This window comes from Syngnathus typhle, linkage group LG6 (genome assembly GCF_033458585.1).
Source record: "Syngnathus typhle isolate RoL2023-S1 ecotype Sweden linkage group LG6, RoL_Styp_1.0, whole genome shotgun sequence".
NCBI classification, from domain to species: Eukaryota; Metazoa; Chordata; class Actinopteri; order Syngnathiformes; family Syngnathidae; genus Syngnathus; species Syngnathus typhle.
This window is the reverse complement of record NC_083743.1, coordinates 130,442-148,444: the sequence shown is the minus strand read 5'-3', so window position 1 is coordinate 148,444 and position 18,003 is coordinate 130,442. Positions and strand designations below refer to the sequence as shown.

The 18,003-nt window shown below is 43.5% G+C and overlaps 1 protein-coding gene across 1 annotated transcript; it reads right to left on the bottom strand.

The window, feature by feature from the left end:
* Positions 1-12: 12 nt before the first annotated feature.
* On the bottom strand, positions 13-17,628 carry LOC133155303 (multiple epidermal growth factor-like domains protein 6). The gene is made up of 44 exons (XM_061280515.1): positions 17,446-17,628; positions 17,271-17,376; positions 16,968-17,186; positions 16,655-16,756; positions 16,392-16,583; positions 16,205-16,315; positions 15,731-15,923; positions 15,527-15,663; positions 15,236-15,460; positions 15,028-15,169; positions 14,839-14,962; positions 13,974-14,165; positions 13,767-13,904; positions 13,410-13,592; positions 13,130-13,324; positions 12,904-13,052; positions 12,655-12,823; positions 12,443-12,577; positions 12,194-12,346; positions 11,921-12,122; positions 11,437-11,577; positions 11,188-11,373; positions 11,001-11,072; positions 10,810-10,936; positions 10,610-10,743; positions 10,209-10,406; positions 9,552-9,701; positions 9,193-9,372; positions 8,895-9,011; positions 8,586-8,735; positions 7,847-7,999; positions 7,455-7,670; positions 7,115-7,219; positions 6,019-6,163; positions 5,617-5,828; positions 5,081-5,299; positions 4,852-4,958; positions 4,290-4,443; positions 3,261-3,360; positions 2,968-3,131; positions 2,209-2,445; positions 1,965-2,137; positions 488-596; positions 13-309 (listed from the first exon to the last, which is right to left on the bottom strand). Exons 3-44 carry the CDS (start codon positions 17,161-17,163, stop codon positions 161-163), a joined length of 6,636 nt encoding a protein of 2,211 aa, XP_061136499.1. The 5' UTR covers positions 17,164-17,186; positions 17,271-17,376; positions 17,446-17,628; the 3' UTR covers positions 13-160.
* Positions 17,629-18,003: the final 375 nt, after the last annotated feature.

Genomic DNA, 18,003 nt, shown 5'->3' with positions numbered 1-18,003 from the left:
TCAAGGCTGCAATTATATCAATTATCACTAGAGGGAGCCCATGCACCATTAAGTGCCTAGCCACACTCCATTAAATGACCCCCTAAAAATGGAGGGCTCCACAGTCTTTACATTTTACTTTTCTAACAAACCTGTCACACCATGACGAGATTTTAATGTTTTACCCAGGAGAGCAGAACCCACTGGGGGCTTCCAGTCCAGAGGAGGCACAGTACGCTCCGGGAGGACACAGTTCACAGCCCTGTTGAGTAGACAAGCCCATACGGTCGCTGAAGGTGCCAGCTGGGCATGGGACACCAGACGGTGACCCTGAGCACAAACGGCATATCGATTGTACTGCTGGTCATCAGAAAAGACCATTGTTATCATGATTATACTCAGATAAAAATATTTGCCAAATAATGTCTGAGCTGTTTACTAATGCAACCATCTGCTTGCGGGGGGACAAATACATTAAAAAAAAATGTCAAAATGGCCGCCGTCCTACCTGGTGGGCAATAATGTCCTTTACGACACAGCATGGGAGTGTGAATCCCGGACATATTGCCCACGTCCATGAAGCAGTAAAATCCTGCAGGGCATGTAACACACTCGGCCTGTGGAGAGACAATTTGCAAATTCATACTTTGGGAAAAATAGAACGACAATGAGCAGATGTTTACTACGATCAACAAACGTGAACCCTCGAGCCGCTCGCTTTGCGGGTAGAGTGTGAACTATAAACTTTCCGATGCTCCAACACTTTAAGGGAACTATAACATTCACTGGAGTAAGCAATTAAAACATCTAACGAGACCGTAAGGATTTTAAAAGGTTATATGCACTCACCTGCGAGATCCAATACAAAGACTGTCATAAAAATGGCGCTTTTACTACCTAATAATAATCCCCTTTGATTGAATCTGTCATGTAATTATAATTTAACAAGAGACTATTATTACTGTGTGTGTTTTTTGGTCCTGTTACGTGGCTACACTCAGAACAAAAATTACTTGTCAATGTGATGTATTGCAGTTCCTACACCATTGTAAACTAGAACCACAATAATATACAAATTGTTTTTCTTAAATGCAATTCCCTATGGCAAATTGTCAGAAGAAAAGAAGAAATGCATCACAGCATATCAGAACAATCCCTGGATACGGTGCGAACACGGCCCAAAGGTCTTGTAAGAACCATTGGTACTGTGATTGGATATGAAGTAAGTGCTACGATCCTCCAGCAATGCCGTAACATATATAATTGTTGTATTACTGTGGAGCTGAGAGAAAAATAAAAGTTCAACATCTCAGAGCCCAAAAACAGATGAGACATATACCGTATTTTCCGGACTATAAGGCGCACCTAAAAAGCTAAAATTTTCTCCAAAGCTGACAGTGCGCCTTATAGTCCGGTGCGCCTTATATATGGACCAAATTCCTAAATTTAAACTGGCCCGAAGCATTGTGACATGAAATCAATCATAAGTGGCCTGCTGAAGACTATGAATCATGAATCAAAAAGACTATGGATCATTATTTTGTGATTATAAAGTAATTTGTTGCGTCTGAAGTTGGAATAAAAAAGATAAAATGGAGAATGATTTGATTTGGATTAAAAATCTGACATGATGCATTAATGGTGCGCCTTATAGTCCGGTGCGCCTTATATAAGGACAAAGTTTGAAAATGGGCCATTCATTGAAGGTGCACCTTTATAGTCCGGTGCGCCTTATAGTCCGGAAAATACGGTAATAACTGGCTAATTGAGCTTGCCCAAAAATGTGTTTTGTGTCAGTTCAATCAAATGGCATCAATGAAAGTGCAAAGAAAGTTCAGCTGTTCTCGCAGGATTTTCCGAACATACGTATTTGTAGTCAGATGTACATAATACATATTTTGACTCCTACATGCTAAGATATTTTTAAGGTATGTTTTTCCCCACTGAAAAGTCACGACTGGAATATTAGTCATCATCTTTCTTACCTGCCCAGGTAGATTTTGAAAGGTCCCTGGCAAGCAAGGTACTGGTTTGTGAGATCCAGGTGGACACCTATTTCCAGAAGGGCAAGGTATTGATGCATTGAGGCTCGGGCAGTAAAAGCCAGCTGAGCACATGAGAGAAGGTAAAGAGAGCCCTCCGGTGGTGCAAAGAAACCCTGCGAGGAGACGGGAGACATCCGTCAACGAAAAGACTAATTGTTGGAAAACGTGATTAACTCGTGCTGACCTGAGGGACACGGCAAGCAGTCAGATATTTGACTGTTCCCGGTTTGATTGCTGTAATGTCCCGCTGGACAAGATAATGGAGCTGAGGAACCCTGTGGACAATAATGGCCCTCAGGACAGCGGTCACCTGTCAAGCCATCATCAGCTGCTGTGGGTGACGAAGCCCCAGAGGTGCAATAATAACCAGCCTTACACTGGCCTGATGCGACAGCCAATCCAGGTGATGCACAAAACAAACCTGCATGGGCAAAAAAAGGTTGAACATTTACAGAAATGTCAATGACTTGATATGAAATGCAACTTTGTGTCTGTCGTGTCTAGCTAGCTAGCTAGATCAGGGGTGTCAAACTGGTTTTTTTCGCGGGCCGCATTGTACTCATCGCTTCTTTCGGCGGGCCACTATGACTGTCAACCCAAATAAATGTATGAGCACCTTATTATATACAGTAAAAGCTACAAAACAAACTGACAAATAACTCATTTTCAAATCAGACGAGTAAAAACTGGTCAAATATTTAAAAAATATATATATTCAAAGTGAAGACAATCTGCAATTCGAGTAATGACACACGAATTTGATGCACAATTTGCCTTCGCGGGCCACATAAAATGATGTGGCGGGCCGTATCTGGCCCCCGGGCCTTGAGTTTGACACCCGTGAGCTAGAAGGATAGCGTGCGAGTTAGCTATCTATCTAATGAAGTTGATTTTAAAATGTAAAAGCAAACAAAAATGAAGAAAAAAAAGTGTGTGTGTTGACCTGGTGGACATGGTAGGCAGTCCTGGACCTTTGCCGTTTGAGTGAAGGGATTGATGGACCCAGCTGGACATGGGTAGAGGAATTTGGACCACGTCCCAACTGGGCAGTAATGACCCTTTGGACACTCATAGAAAGAACCATTACTGTTTCCAGGACAGTAGAACCTATCCAGATAAAAATATTGAATTAAAAAGTAATGTGGAGCACAGTTTTGTTCCATCATTAGCAGTGTTCCCATTGCACAAACATCTATATGTTTACGATGACTGCGTGTCTTGCTTTAGCAGGTTTACCCTTGGGGACAGGCACTGCAGCTGGCTAGGCCGTCCTCCATGCTGATGGTTCCCCGGGGACAGAGCTGAGGAGCCGCGGAGCCCTCGGAACAGTAATAACCTAGTTGCATGTCCACCAGAGTCATGAAAGAGACGCACACTTAAGCACACAAACGCTCGCAATCCGCAACGGATGCACTTCGATTTCCATTGTCGGCACAGCAGCTGTTCATGTTTAGCTAAACCTATTAACTTGAAGAAGAGCTTTGTTTACAAGCTGAGCAGGCTAACACTGAGCTTATGTAAATTCGGAATGAAATTATACTTTCCATTTGCCTTTATGTTCCCTATAGTGACATGCATAGAAAAGCTTGTTATGCCCTGTTGTCTGGGTAACAACATTATCCCTAATTTTGAAACATTTTAAAACCGATTTGAACCGATTTTTAAAACGTGAGTGTCCAGCTTTGTTTGCATTATGTTCCAAGTGTTCAAGTCTTGCCAAGTTTTCTCACAATCTATCTCATGTTATCTGTGACGAGATTTAGCTAGGACTGGTGACTCCCGAAGAATCAAAGATTTATTCTGTGATTTTCTACATTTGGCACACGTTCGGCAAAATCGTACAACGCTGCTCGCTGGGATCCACAGTTGGCTCTAAGTAAATGCTGTAAATAATACTGAATTAAATTTATGTCAGCAAATAATTCCCTAATCCATCTTTAGGAGCAAAATGTGCAAATGAGCCCATTATTCATTCACTCTCAGTTTCACTCTCTCAAACTGAACTAACCCTAAACTGAAGGCAGCATGCACGGTGGTATGAGTCATCGACTGACAGAAAATACAACCAGGAAAGAGGAATAGACGTGAAAGAAAATAACTGCTAGCTGACTAGAGAAGAAACTCTTATTGACTGCCAACCCAATTAATATCTTTGACGTCTATAACCGTCAACGGCACTGAACACATCCAAAGATAATGACTCCAGAAAATATTTCAGAAAAATCCAAGAATTAAGCCTTTGAGAACATCATTTGTGTTGATCACCTTTTGGGCACAATCCACCACCGTCGTCTCCTGAAGTTGGATCAGGCCGAAGCGCCCCCCCTGCGCAGAAAAAACCTTCCAAGCATTTTCCGGAAGGCGCCGAGAGGCCGACAGCGTCACAGTAGTAACTAGGGAGACAGGGCTCACAATCCTCCTGAGAGGAGACAAGTGGGTCACAAAATAAAAGGATGAAAAAGCGAGTGTACCTCATTTTAACATTCATAAAGGATTCAATATTGATTGGCTGCCACACTGATTAATTACTGTAAGTAATGTACGGACGTGGCGAGGCGCAGCTGGAGGATAGAAATTATTGATTTACCGTAACTGTAATGGACAAGTGTGTATTACCACACAGCGACATCAATGAAAACATGATGCAATAATAAATTGTGTTTTGTTTGGATTTTGCAATTGCATGGGCAATAACTGCATTCGTGCATATGGGTCAATTGGAGTCTCATCCATCCATCCATCCATCCATCCATCCATCCATCCATCCATCCATCCATCCATCCATCCATCCATCCATCCATCCATCCATCCATCCATCACGACTCACCTGGAAGGCTAATTTGGTGAGGTTGGAGAAAGTACCACGAGGACACGGTCGAGGATGGATACTGGCCTGGGGACAATAATGGCCAACAGGACAAGGCCCCCCCTCCCCTGGTAAGAAGGAAAATCTTTTGACAAGCATCTCAAAACCATTGATGGAGATTCCTCGTCATATAAATGTCAGGCGAGTGGGCAGATTATAAACGAGCAGCACATCCTGGGTGCTTGTTTACCTGCAGCCGGCGAGTCTGGTCGAGGAACGTCGTTTCCACGGACGCAGTAATATCCTTCCTGACACGCTCCACTGAAAGCTGTGCCATTTGTGGAGGAGCAGTAATGGCCTCCATCACACTGCTTGCACTGAGTGACAGACCAGTATCCCGGGTCAGGACCATATGTCCCTGATGGACAGCTTCTCAGGTCAAAGCCAGTTTTCTTAGGGCAGTAGAAGCCTGCAAAACAAATATTAGGAGTTTAAGCATAGCAAAACAAAAATGGAAATTTGTGTATATTGATGGAGGGAGAAATGTCATAAAGGCAAGTGCTGGGGTCCAAAGTTGTTGGGCTGGAGGGAACAAAAACAACGTGTTCAGCTATTGATTGCAAAACAGTCTCATCAGCCAATATGCAGTACGGCCATGTTGTCACCAGGGACAAGGTTTGTTGGCTGATGATAAACTGTAGCCCTCTTTGATTTACCGTGTGTTGAATTTGGCACTCGCTCAGTGTTTAGATCTGAGCAATTGAAGTCTAGGAACTTGTATCAAACCTGGAGGACACGGTTGCAAGATGCCAGTCACGCAGTGCCAGCCTGGAAGACAAGGCTCACACCGAGTGGCATGTGTGACGGCAGCATATGTTCCCGGATCACAAGGTATTGGTTCGCCCGTCCCTTCGGGGCAGTAAGAGCCTTCGGGGCAAGGTCCTCCTGTCATTCCATCAGTCGGGGTGGGTGTGACAGCTCCCCCATGACAATAATACCTACATAAAAATCATAAAATGATGAGCACTATGCAAGAAAAATAAATCTTGCCAGGCAGCAAATTGTTATTGTCATATGCAAATTCCAAGCTGACCTCAAGACTGATTGGATAAAACCTGAATTAAAAAAAATAGTGGAACATCTAGTGACTTTCTGGAAACTTTATAAAAGGAAGAGCATGTAGTGTACCCTCCAAGGCAGCGTCCAGTCGGGTAAGTCAACCCAGCTCGGTCACAGTAAAATCCCCCAAGACAGATTTGACAGTCCTCCTGTGTTTGCAATCCTGTGCTGTTCGACCAGCTACCCGTGGGACACTCCAGAGGAGCAGTGGCGCCTGTAAGAGAAGCCGAGAAGATTGTAAAAATATTCACGTCGCTTTTGCATTCGGAGGTAAAAAAAAATGCGGCTAAATAACTGACTCAGAAGCCACAATCAGTAGTTAAGGACAAAAAATGGCCTCATTTGAAAAGAAAAGGGTCAGTGCCTTTGCTGTGAGTAAACACATTAATCTGAAGAAAGCACTGTTAAAAGTTGCAAGATAGATGTTGTCAGAAAATCCTTTAGGCCACTAGATGGTAATTAACATGAATAAAACAGGAGTGGCCTTAGACTCGGACGGCGCAGAATGTTAACTGCACGCGGCATACATTTGCTTATATTAGCTAGAAGTGTGAGCTCAGATAACCCTGGAAAATCTAAGGCTTCAAAAAATGTAAGGACTGTGACTGAAAAGTGTCCAGCATCACCCTTGAGGTATTGTAAATATTTAAGTAACCCATCACATCTCAGCTAGGAGTCAGTCAGTAAAAGTCTCCAGTTGGAATATTAATTGGAACACATAAGAGGGAGAACAGAACTCCCACTCTGGCTTCCCTCCACCCGTGTGCACTTTAGATTTCCTTTTAGAATACCGTATTACCCGCACTATAAGGCGCATCTAAGAACCTCCAATTTTAGCCGACGCTGCGCCTTATAATCAGGTGCGCCTTATATATGGACCAATATTGAGCCACTACAGCAGGCATGTCCAAAGTCCGGCCCGCGGGCCAAATGTATATATCTTATATATGGACAAAGTTTTAAAATGGGCCATTCATTGCAGGTGCGCCTTATAATCCGGTGCGCCTTATAGTGTGGAAAATACGGTAATTTAATTTTCTTGCCTTATCTCACATGTCTTCTTCCTTTGAATTGATTTATGTTTGATTGTTATTTCTGACGTGCTATGTTGTTATTGTCAATCACATTGTATACATTGTCCATTGCTACAATATGACCTAGTTACCTGCTGGGCAGTAATGACCAGGAGGACATTTTGAACCGGAAAGATCATCCAACGGGGTCGGAGAGGATGCGCCGCCTTGGCACCAAAAACCAGCAAGGCATGGTCCTAAGGGTAGTTTAAAAATATATATAATAATAATAAATGAATAAATTAAAAATAAATAAATAAATAAATAAATAAATAAATAAATAAATAAATAAATAAATAAATAAATAAATAAATAAATAAATAAATAAATAAATAAATAAATAAATAAATAAATAAATAAATAAATAAATAAATAAATTTGAAAAAAAAGGCATCATAATACTGCAATCACAACATAACTCCTTGATCCAACCTGCCGGCTCTGAAAGTCCTAGCGAAGGACAGTACTGTCCACCAGGACATGGCATGCAGTCTGAAAGGCTGTCCGTGTGCTCTCTTGGGTTGAATGAGCCTACGGGGCAAGGGTGCTCCTTGGACATGCTTGTGCCTTCAGGGCAGTAATGTCCTTTTGGGCACAGCCTCAGCAAGGAGCCGTTAGCTGTACTCAGCCTGGGATCACAGTAGTAACCTTGTGAAAAGAGACGTGCATATATTTAAATAATATGGCGATGTTCTTAAAACAACACTGACACATTAGGTTAATTACTTGGATTAATGTCAGCATGTGGATCATCATTTAATGTAAACATGTTCAGAGATGCTTGTTCAAGTGTTATGATAAATACCTACATTATGTGGACTCACCTGCTTTACATGTAATGCACGCAGCTTGCCTCTCTCTGTCCTGGTAAGTTCCCGATGGACAAGACTCTGGAGCCGCACTACCACTGAGGCAGAAATGACCCGGTGGACACGGCAGAGCTTTCGCAACAATTTGGCCAGGGGGGCACCAATAACCTGTGAAGTTTTACGAAACAGTTCCATGGCAGTTAATGTCGAAATTCCAATTATGTTACAGAGTTGAATGAGATAAGCAGTAAAGGAAAAAGATTGGCTGGACATTTCTAACGCCCATACAAATTAGCACTAAAAAATAAAAGTCAAGTTAAAATACTCAGTTTTCAGAGTAATGTTGCCACCTAGTGGCAATGTTTTATTTATTTATTTATTTATTTTATACCTATGAGCACTGGCGGAGCTAGGATTTATTTTCCTTGGTGGGGTCATGAGGCGGGGTAACAAGCATAACAAAGATAAAAATTACAAACAAACTATTCTGCTGGGAATACTGACGAAGATTCATATGTCCCTTGCGTGTGGAAATGTTGCAAAAATATTCTTGGAAAAATATCAGAAAATACCCAAAAGTCTAACCATATTTCGGGAGACCAGTGCCCCAGCGGTCCCCCTCTAGCTCCGTACTGTCAGTACAATAATTCCATACTAAAATTGGAATTCTACTTAAAGAAAATTAGGGTTTAATACTAAATTGTACATGCTCAAATTTGGAGGTTCCACTATATCGTATAGTCATGACACAAACCTTGATCACAGGGCCCAGTTGGGGTACTAAGGCCCGGTCTACTGCAGTAGAATCCAGCCGTACAAGGTTGACAATCAGCTCTGCTGGTCAGACCTGGTACTGCAGAAAATGTACCAGCGGGACATAACTGCGGTTCTCCAGAGCCTTCAGCTGTAGGGTGACAAAAAGTTTATTCAGTGGTTTAAGTGATGTCCTACGACTCCACCATGAACAAATGGAATTTGTTTTTTACTCTTTGATAAGCTCACTTAAAAATGATTATTGGCAATTAGCGAAACAACTGTTCCTCTGCAGTACAGCGGGGCTTACCGCAGTATGTCCCACTTGGACAGATGCTGCCTGTTTCGCCATCTGTTGGCTTGGCCTCAGTGGCTCCTCCTTTGCAATAATAACCTGGAGAACAAGGACCCATGGGCGAAGCCAAACCTGTTGATCATCAACGGTAGATTTGCATATCATATACCGATACTACACCTAGAGGATACTTCACATTTTAATGAATCCAATATTTCTATCATTATCAAGATGGGGGAAAAAAAATCTGTTGGCTTATATACATTGATTGTTAGCTCTTGTAAATAATTGAGCTTCATCAAATTCTAATTACCTGAGATGTTACAGAAAGCTCCAGGTAGACAAGGGAGGGGCTCCGAGCTGCCTGTGGGGCAGTAAAAACCTGGATGGCAGCGCCCCCCTGTGGCAGTGGCGGGGCACAGACAGTTGGCGTTGGTGTAATTATCCAGGTCAAAGGGTTGGGAGTTCCACGCTGCTGAGACGCAAAACCAACCTGAGGTGTTTAAGATATGGGACAGGAAAATAATAACCTGATTTAGAAGAAGCTTTTTTGTGCAGTGCTGCTTAATCTGGCACTACCAGAAGTCTGTGTACTGACAATGATAAATGAGTCTTCTCTTTTTTGGGTTTAGAGCTCAACAGCAGCAATAAAAAAAAGAAAACGGAACTGACCAGCTTTGCATTTTCCAGACACATTAGTCAGCCGCTCCTTCCCACAGAAGTATCCAGGGGGGCAAGGCAAGCAGCTGTCCAGACTCTGGGTCATGCGCTCAGGGTTGTAGTAGCCACGAGGACACGGGTACTGAGTGGCATGCCTTGTACCTGCAGTATACATACAATAGAATTCCACCAAGGCCAAACAAACTAAAGCTAACTCAGCTGCAAACTGTTTTTTTTGTCAAGTTCATCAATTGTTTGGATTGTTGCAAAATGTCACTTTTGCAACTCCATGACTCACGCAGGTTTTTCCTTGATAATCAGAACCAAAAAAAAAGTACAACTAAATGAAACATTTCATAAAACCAGTGAATACACAATTGAGTGTGAATAATATAATAAACTAAAATAAAATGAAGAATGCACAATTAAGTGCAAATACTAAATAATATAATAAACTAAAATAAAATGAATAATGCGCATTTTAATTTGTTAAAATTCAAAGGGGAGTCTTAGCAAACATCATCTTGGTGACATAGACTTCTTTCAGATTTTCAATTTAAATCTCGATTTTGTATTGGATCTCATTAAATATGCAGGTGTACCGAATGAATTGTCCAGTGAGCAAAATATGCCAAGCAAGAACACAAAGAGGTTTCTGGGTGAGCCTACCATCGGGACAGTAGAACCCTGGCGGGCAAGGAAACTTAGCAAAGTCGCTTGTCTTCTCCGGGCAGTAGTAGCCAGCAGGGCAGGGTGAGCATATTGACTGTCCTGTGAGGTTTGTGTAGGATCCAGCTGGGCAGGATGTTGGGGCTGTACTGCCTTGCAGGCAATAATGAGCGGGTGGGCAAAGCCCTCCCTCCGAGCCTGTGGAGGGGAAAAGCAATTAGATGCGGCAAATTACTGCCATCATGACCGTTAAGCTGTTATTATGATGAATCTTGTGATAAAGCCTGACTAATTCATGTATCACTGTCAACAAAGTATCGTCATGCATTCATATTTCCTGCATTTGGCATTGGTGGAGGTCTGTAGGGAAAGAAAGAATTTAATATTGTATTATGTGTTACCTGTTGCTGCTGAGTCTCCACCTGGACAGTAAAAACCTGTCTGACATCTTCCCGACGGTCGACTCAGACCTTCGGTTGCACAGAATCGACCTGCCGGACACGGGCTGCATCCGTTGATATCTGTCACGTAAAGACTAAAAGCACAAAGACATGTCAAAATGTTTCGATTTTAAAAAGGTGTTGTATTAGTTCTCCCTGACCTATCCGAGTAGGTTCCAAGGGGACATGGGAACGGAAGACTGGTCCCCTCAGGACAATATGTCCCCTTTGGACATGCTCCTCCAACTCCAGTACTGTAATTTACATCTGGATTTGGGAAGTTTACACCTGTAAAAAGTTTTTATTTGTAATCCGGTTCGTCAGTATATTGCCAAATTTGAAAATAGCTTACCTGCTATGCAGTAGTAACCAGCCTGGCAGGGTCCGGTGGGCTCAGAAAGACCCCAGTCGTCACAGTAGAAGCCTGTTAACAAGCCAGAGAAAACAAAAACACAAAAAAAAGGCACAATAAAATTGAGTGAGTTCCATTCCAGTGCTGGTTTAGCTAAGTGATACCAAATATGAGACAATACTCTCACCTGGTGGACAAATGAGGCACTGTTCTACTTGGCTAAAGCCCAAATGAGGGTTGTATGTGCCAGGAGGGCAAGGCAGGATGCCTTCGACACCCCTCTCGAGACAATAGTGACCTAAAGGGCAAGGTTGGATGGCCTCCCCTGATAGACAGTAGCTCCCGGGGGGGCAATCTCTGCAGGCTTCTGCGCCTTCGAATCAAAATGGAATTTTAAAATGTATTTGTATTTTATATCGACATACTTCTTTAGTACCTGTTGTGTTTGTGAAGGTCCCATCGGGGCACGGTGTAGGGGAGGCTGAACCCATGAGGCAGTAGTGCCCGATGGGACAAATGTTCCCTGTCAAACCATCAAAAGGTTTTGGAGACACTGCGCCCCCTGAACAATAAAACCCTAAAAAAAAAAAAAAAAAAGACCAGGAGGAATTTAGTGATTTAAAACACTATCAGCCGTGATTTTTTTTTTTATTGGTCAACATCAAATTAGCTTTATAAGGCAATAAAAGGAACATTATTACCGGGAAGAGCTTTTAATTTTTCTTTTTTTGTAGCTCTTTAGATTTTCATTATAAGGAAATTAAAAAAGTCATAATTGCAGAGATTATTATTATTATTAATTATTATTATCATTACTATTTAAAATAAAAGGCTATAAAAGGCAATCATGATTATAGTTGTATGTTTTTGTGTAATGTAATTATGACAGTAATAAATGTATTGACAAATTTGTACATCACCTGGATCACATGTCCCTGAAGGTTTTATTATTCCAGTTGTGTTACAGTATAGTCCAGGTGGGCAGGGCAGGCAGTCTGACAGATTTTGGGCCCCCAAACTATTACTCCAAGTTCCAACTGGACAGGGGTGTTGTTGTGGGTATTTGGTCCCTCTGGGACAAACGTAGCCTGCAGGACACACTCCTCCAGACTCCAAAGCAACCTGAGGGAATAAACGATCGAATCATTGGAAATTTAAATATTAATGATGTCATACCGGATTGCTTGTCTTACTGGAGTAGCTGTAGAAGCTGCCGAGGTGCAATAATGCCCGGGGTCACAGGGGCCCTCTGGGTTAGCGAGGCCAGCTTTACTGCAAAACCATCCTGCCTCACATGGACGACAATGCTGCACATCTTCACCACCAGGCTCATCTAAATACCGACCCTAAATCGTCACATTCCATATTGTTGACATTAAATTATTATCAGTTGCCCCAGTAGTACAAAAAAATCCATTTGATGTATCATGCCCTCAACTGACAATAGGACAAGGGTGAGGAGAAGATGATGCTGGAGGACAGTAGTATCCTTTTGGGCACAGTGGTGTCTGGGACAAACCGGTCTGGTTGCACAGTCGACCTCCTTGACAGTGCACGCACGACTGTGCACCTCGGCGCTTTGGAGAAGAAGAGAAAACAACCTTGAATAATATATCAAGTCTGCATCAGCACAATGTCACTTTTTTCTTCATACTGGCTGGAAAGTTCCAAAAGGACACGGCTCTGGCTTGACTGCTCCTTCCAATGTATAGTGACCCTGCTCTGCTTCATGCTGGATGGGAGAAGCGGATCCGCCAGTGCAGTAATATCCAGGAGAGCAAAGGCCTGAAGGGGAAGTGTTGTTGGAACCTAAACAATAAAAACTTAGAGGAAGGGAAACAAAATGTCATGGGAGGCTCAAGGTGTTAAAACCATTTTTTTTTTTGCCGTAACATGATGTTACCCTGGTGGACAGCTGACACAATCTTGAAGTCTACCCAGACCGGAGCTGTTACTGAAAGTTCCAGGGGGGCATGGAAGAGGCGAGATGGAACCTGGTGGACAGTAACTTCCTGGAGGACACAAACCGCCTGTCTTTCCGTCTATTGGAGTCTGGTTAGAATCACAATAAAAGATTCATGTCATGTGAGGTCCTTATTCTTGGTAGAAAAAAAAATCCCAAAACATACAGCAGACTTAGCTCCCTCTTTACAGTAAAATCCAGCTTTGCAGATACCAGAAGCCTCTGCCAAGCCTACCCCACTGCAGTACCAACCGGCACCACAAAGAGAGCACTCCGACACATCACTGAGAGCTGAGCGTGAGCCATAGCTTCCCTCCGGACAGGTTTGAGCGGAGGAGGATCCTTCAGGACAATAAAACCCCTATAAAGTCAATGATAGATGGACACTAATAAAGGGAAACTGCTGGAAATCTAGTGTCAGTCTATAAAAGAGTGTGTAAAGCCACCTGAGGGCAGACAGAGGGGGTGTGCATTCCTGCTCGGTCACAGTAGTGCCTGGATGGGCATGAAACACACACCTCTCCGCTGTGACCAAATTCTGTGCTTCTGTATTGCCCAGCTTGGCAGGGGTTGGAATATTTGTACCCAGTTCCGATAGGGCAGTAATGCCCGTCGGGGCAAAAGCCAGTCTGCAAGACAAAGTAGTGTGAAATAAATTTCTGTGAAGGCAAATTTCTAATACACTCATTCACTACCATTGACGGCTATAGACGTCAAATATCCGGAGCTGGTTGTGAATGAGTTAACTGGAACTGAGCTTTCAAGGACAAATACTGAAACGTGCATGATTGATGTAGTCTTACAGGTGTTGTGATGGGGTGCTCCTCAGGGTGCTCGGAAAAACAGTACTTCCCTTCAGGGCACGGGACACATTCAGTGACTTCACTTAAACCGGGATTGGCACTGTAGGTACCATTGGGGCAGGGAATGGGGTTGGGATCCTGCAGGGAAATGTGTCGGGAGGTCACAAGCCTTGATGATAAGTCTGAATGTGCACTTCTTAAACTCACAATGCCTCCCCCAGGGCAGAAGAAGCCACGAGGACAGAGAATGGCTGAGCGGCGAGGGTCTCGGGCCAAGCCCTGAGAGCAGAGGAAGCCCGGGGGGCACACCATGACACTTAGCATGGTTTCTTCACTTGTGGTCTCGTTACTGCAGAAGTGCCCCGGCAAGCACGGAGAACACTCTGCAGCACCTTCGTCCTACACACACACAGAAAAAGTTAAAAGGTTATGGAGGAAGATTCAGCAAGTTATTGATGTTAAAGATATCCACCGGTATGGGGGAGGAATATCGCAAGATGGAAACTTAAAAGACAAAAGGAGAAGAGGAAATGGAAGGTTGAAGAAAGAATACATTATATAACGCTTTTATTTGTGATGTCAGAAAAACTAATTCTCTGTTGTCGTTAATTTTTATTGATTATAAATTTTCTGAAATGTAGATAAATATTAATATTGATGGAATTATTGGCTAAAAAACGCACCAAACATCTGGAAAACTGAATTTAAATAGGCATAATAATGAAAACAATAATAATAATATCTCTAATAATCTTTAGGTCCTTTTTAACAAACTACCTACAAAATTAAAAAAAACTTTGTGATGGTAATAGTTTCAGCTTTTGACCAAATGACTTTTCATACATAAAACTAGGAACTTGGAAAAGTCAGCCAGCGTCACAGAGTGAAAAAAAAAAATAATTTGCTCCTCTCCTCTACAGATAGGAGGTGACTAATATGAGCTGTATCACTGCGGAGGCTGAAAAGGTAAAAAAATAAAATAAAATAAATAACACCATCAGGATGACAAACATTATCTGCTTCTTACTGATCAGCTGACCAGTCACAAAAGACGGTGGGCGATGAATCTTACAGAATAGCTGCCGGCTCCGCACACTTTGGGGTTAACCGTGGCTGAGTGGGAGCAGAAATAACCGGCGGGGCAAGTGGAGCAGTCCTCCAGCGTCTCCCCTCCTTCTAGGCGGCGAAATGTTGATCTGGACAAAGATGGAACGGGAGTGCATATACTGAGCCCTCTCGGTTTTTTAATATCGATGCTTACGGGGGGCAGGGGGCAGGTTTGGAGCTTCCTTCGAGACAAAATGAGCCTTCGGGGCAAGGCAGGCAATCGTTTTTCTGCCTGTTGCCCATGTGGAGGCTATACGTGCCCGCGGGGCAGGGAAACTGGGCGCCGTATGCGGTCCCTGAGGATAAAACATCATGCACGTAAATGGGTTTAGTTCCTCAAGAGATTTCCGATTTTTGTGTACCTTTGGGACAGTAGTGGCCAGAGTTGCATCGGCCCGACGGCGCTCCCGATCCTACCAAACAATACCAACCCTGCGGGCATGGCTGGCATTCGCTCTCGGCTTCTAATCCACTCTGACCGCTCCAAGTGCCCACGGGACATTTGTACTGGGTGGGGAACTTGGTACCGGGTGGGCAATAATGGCCGACAGAGCAGGAGAGAGGTGGTCGGTGGATCCCACCAGTCCCTAAGAAAATAAAATATTAACTTGCTCATCAATATTTTTTCACTTCACTAAACAGGAGCGACGAACCTCGAAGACAAGCGTATCGGGCCGGACACTGCTGACATTGCGAGCGATCCGTGAGGTCCGTACGATTGCTCAGTGTCCCTGGAGGACACGCGTTGCTCGGATCGTCAGGTTTCGATGAACCGGGAGGACACGCAAACCTAAACAGTGAGGGGAGGGGCGCAATTAGTCAAAATGGTCCAGATAATGACATTGACGGTTCCTCACCCTTGCATGCAGTTCACATCTGGAGCCGTCAGAGCGATCCGAGTGCAGGCCTTTCCTGCGTGGCACTCTCTGCAGTCAGCCAACTCGGCCTGACCCTCCAAAGGGTTAAAGGAACCCGGCATACACGGTACAGGGTCACTTGTCCCCTCGGGGCAATAGAAACCGGCTGGGCATCTGAGACAGTCCTTAGAACCTGGAGAAGGAGAACGTTTATTTTTATCTTCCTTTTTCTGTACAATTATTTCGAAGATAACCCCTCTGTGCCCTTTTTTGCATCCCATCTGTTAGGATTCATATTTATCTCATGAGTCATCCTGAATATAAGGACATCATATATGGGTTTATTTTTATCTTACAACTGCAGTGACATATCAAGCAACACATCCTTTAAGGGCAAACTTCAGCTTGGTGTTGGAGGAATTCACGTAAATGATAAGATATTTAATTACATGATATCATAAAATGCAAACCAACTTATTGCTCCTTGATTAGGGGTGAAGGTGCCTCGGGGACATGTGACTTCCTCCGGGGTGCCAGCAGGACAGAACCTTCCGCGAGCGCAAGGCAAGCCAGGAGCTGAGGAGCCTGTCAATACAAACACATATTACATTTTCGGATTTAATTACCGTATTTCTACTTCCAGTCATCAGGTTGAACTTACCAGCAGGACAAAATCGTCCTTCGCTGCATCTTTTGCAAGATGCCCTACTTGTCTGACCGACTTGTTCTCCTGCTGTTCCAGCAGGACAAGGTGACCCATGAGGGATGGCTGTGCCCTCCTCACAATAGAAACCCGCTGGGCACAAGAACTGAGGGGAGGGCCGAGCTGAGGTCCCTTCCAGACAGTAAAACCCTAGAGACAAGTATTTGGGGATAAGGATAAATTACTTGAATCGTTCATCAACAATCTAATCAATCTACTACCTGCAGGACAGATTGTGCAGTTTGCCCGTCTCTGGAGACCCTCTTTGGGACCATAACTCCCTGCGGGACAAGGTATAGCGACACCTCCTTCACAGTAATGACCTATGTTGAAAAAAAAACATAACGTAATTTTTGGACTATAAGACGCACCGGACTATAAACCGCACCAGCTAAAATTCGTGACTCAGGGTTCAAAATTTGACAAAAAAGTAGCGTCTTATATTCCGAAATTTACGGTAAATACTTTTTACATATTACAGACATTATTATCTCCCTACCGGGACAAATGATTACAATATAGATGGACACTAACCTACTGGACACGTAATGCAAACTGAATCCTCAAGTTTGTATGTTCCTGGTCTACATGGACCGGGTTGACTTGACTGCCGCCTCCAGAGAGGGGGCGTGGCTCCCCGACACGATGTGGAGGTATCATTACATCTCTGACACGAGGTCTGACCCGCTGTGGAAGTTGAGCCTGGTGGACAAGAGAGCGGCTGGGACATCCCGCTATGCGGACAGTAACTTCCTGTGGAATATTTTACTTTTATTTGATTAGCTGTTGTAGATCATGTGCACTGATGCATTGTAATTTATTTTATTTTATTTTAACCTGCAGGACACTGAAGGCAGTGGATAGTACACACGCTGGAGTAGAATCCAGGGTGGCAGTCATTACACTCCGTGTGATCAAAATTTGGCTCTTTTCCAGGCGCACACTGTTACCCATGAAAGTATTGTTAGCAAAAAAAAAATGCACGTAGCAAAACATAACAATCATCTCTTACTTTGTGTGCAAATCCAAAAGTGCAAACTGAATCTACAGGACATGTTAGACACTGGAGAATCCCTTCAGGAGAATGTTCCCCGGGAGGACATAAGGAGATGCTTCCATTAGCTGGAAAGCAGGAGAAACCTGCTGGGCAGAGCTTGCAATCTACTCGGTCCTCGGACGCTATCAGACCTGGGAAACAGGGCTGTGACACACCACGGGGAGTCATGACATAACAGAATCGCTCATTCATAATAGAAGACATAATCACCGTTGGTATTCTAGAGTGCATCTTCACGCCTAAGAGCTAAAGAATGAGGTCACCATGCTCCGTGTGAGGCCCCCCCCCCCTTGTTCTATAACCACATGAATAGTTTTTCAGTTCAAAGTTAGGAACACGTCGTCTGTGGGTTTTTTTTTTTTAATTGTTATGATTAATGGCTCTCAAGTGTAGACAAATATAATCTTGGCAAGACTTTAAGGCCATTGTGAATCGTGTTGAAGTAGGACTCGACATCACTTATTGGACTTTGTAGACCAGGGGTGTCAGTTATTTTTGTCACGGGCCATATCG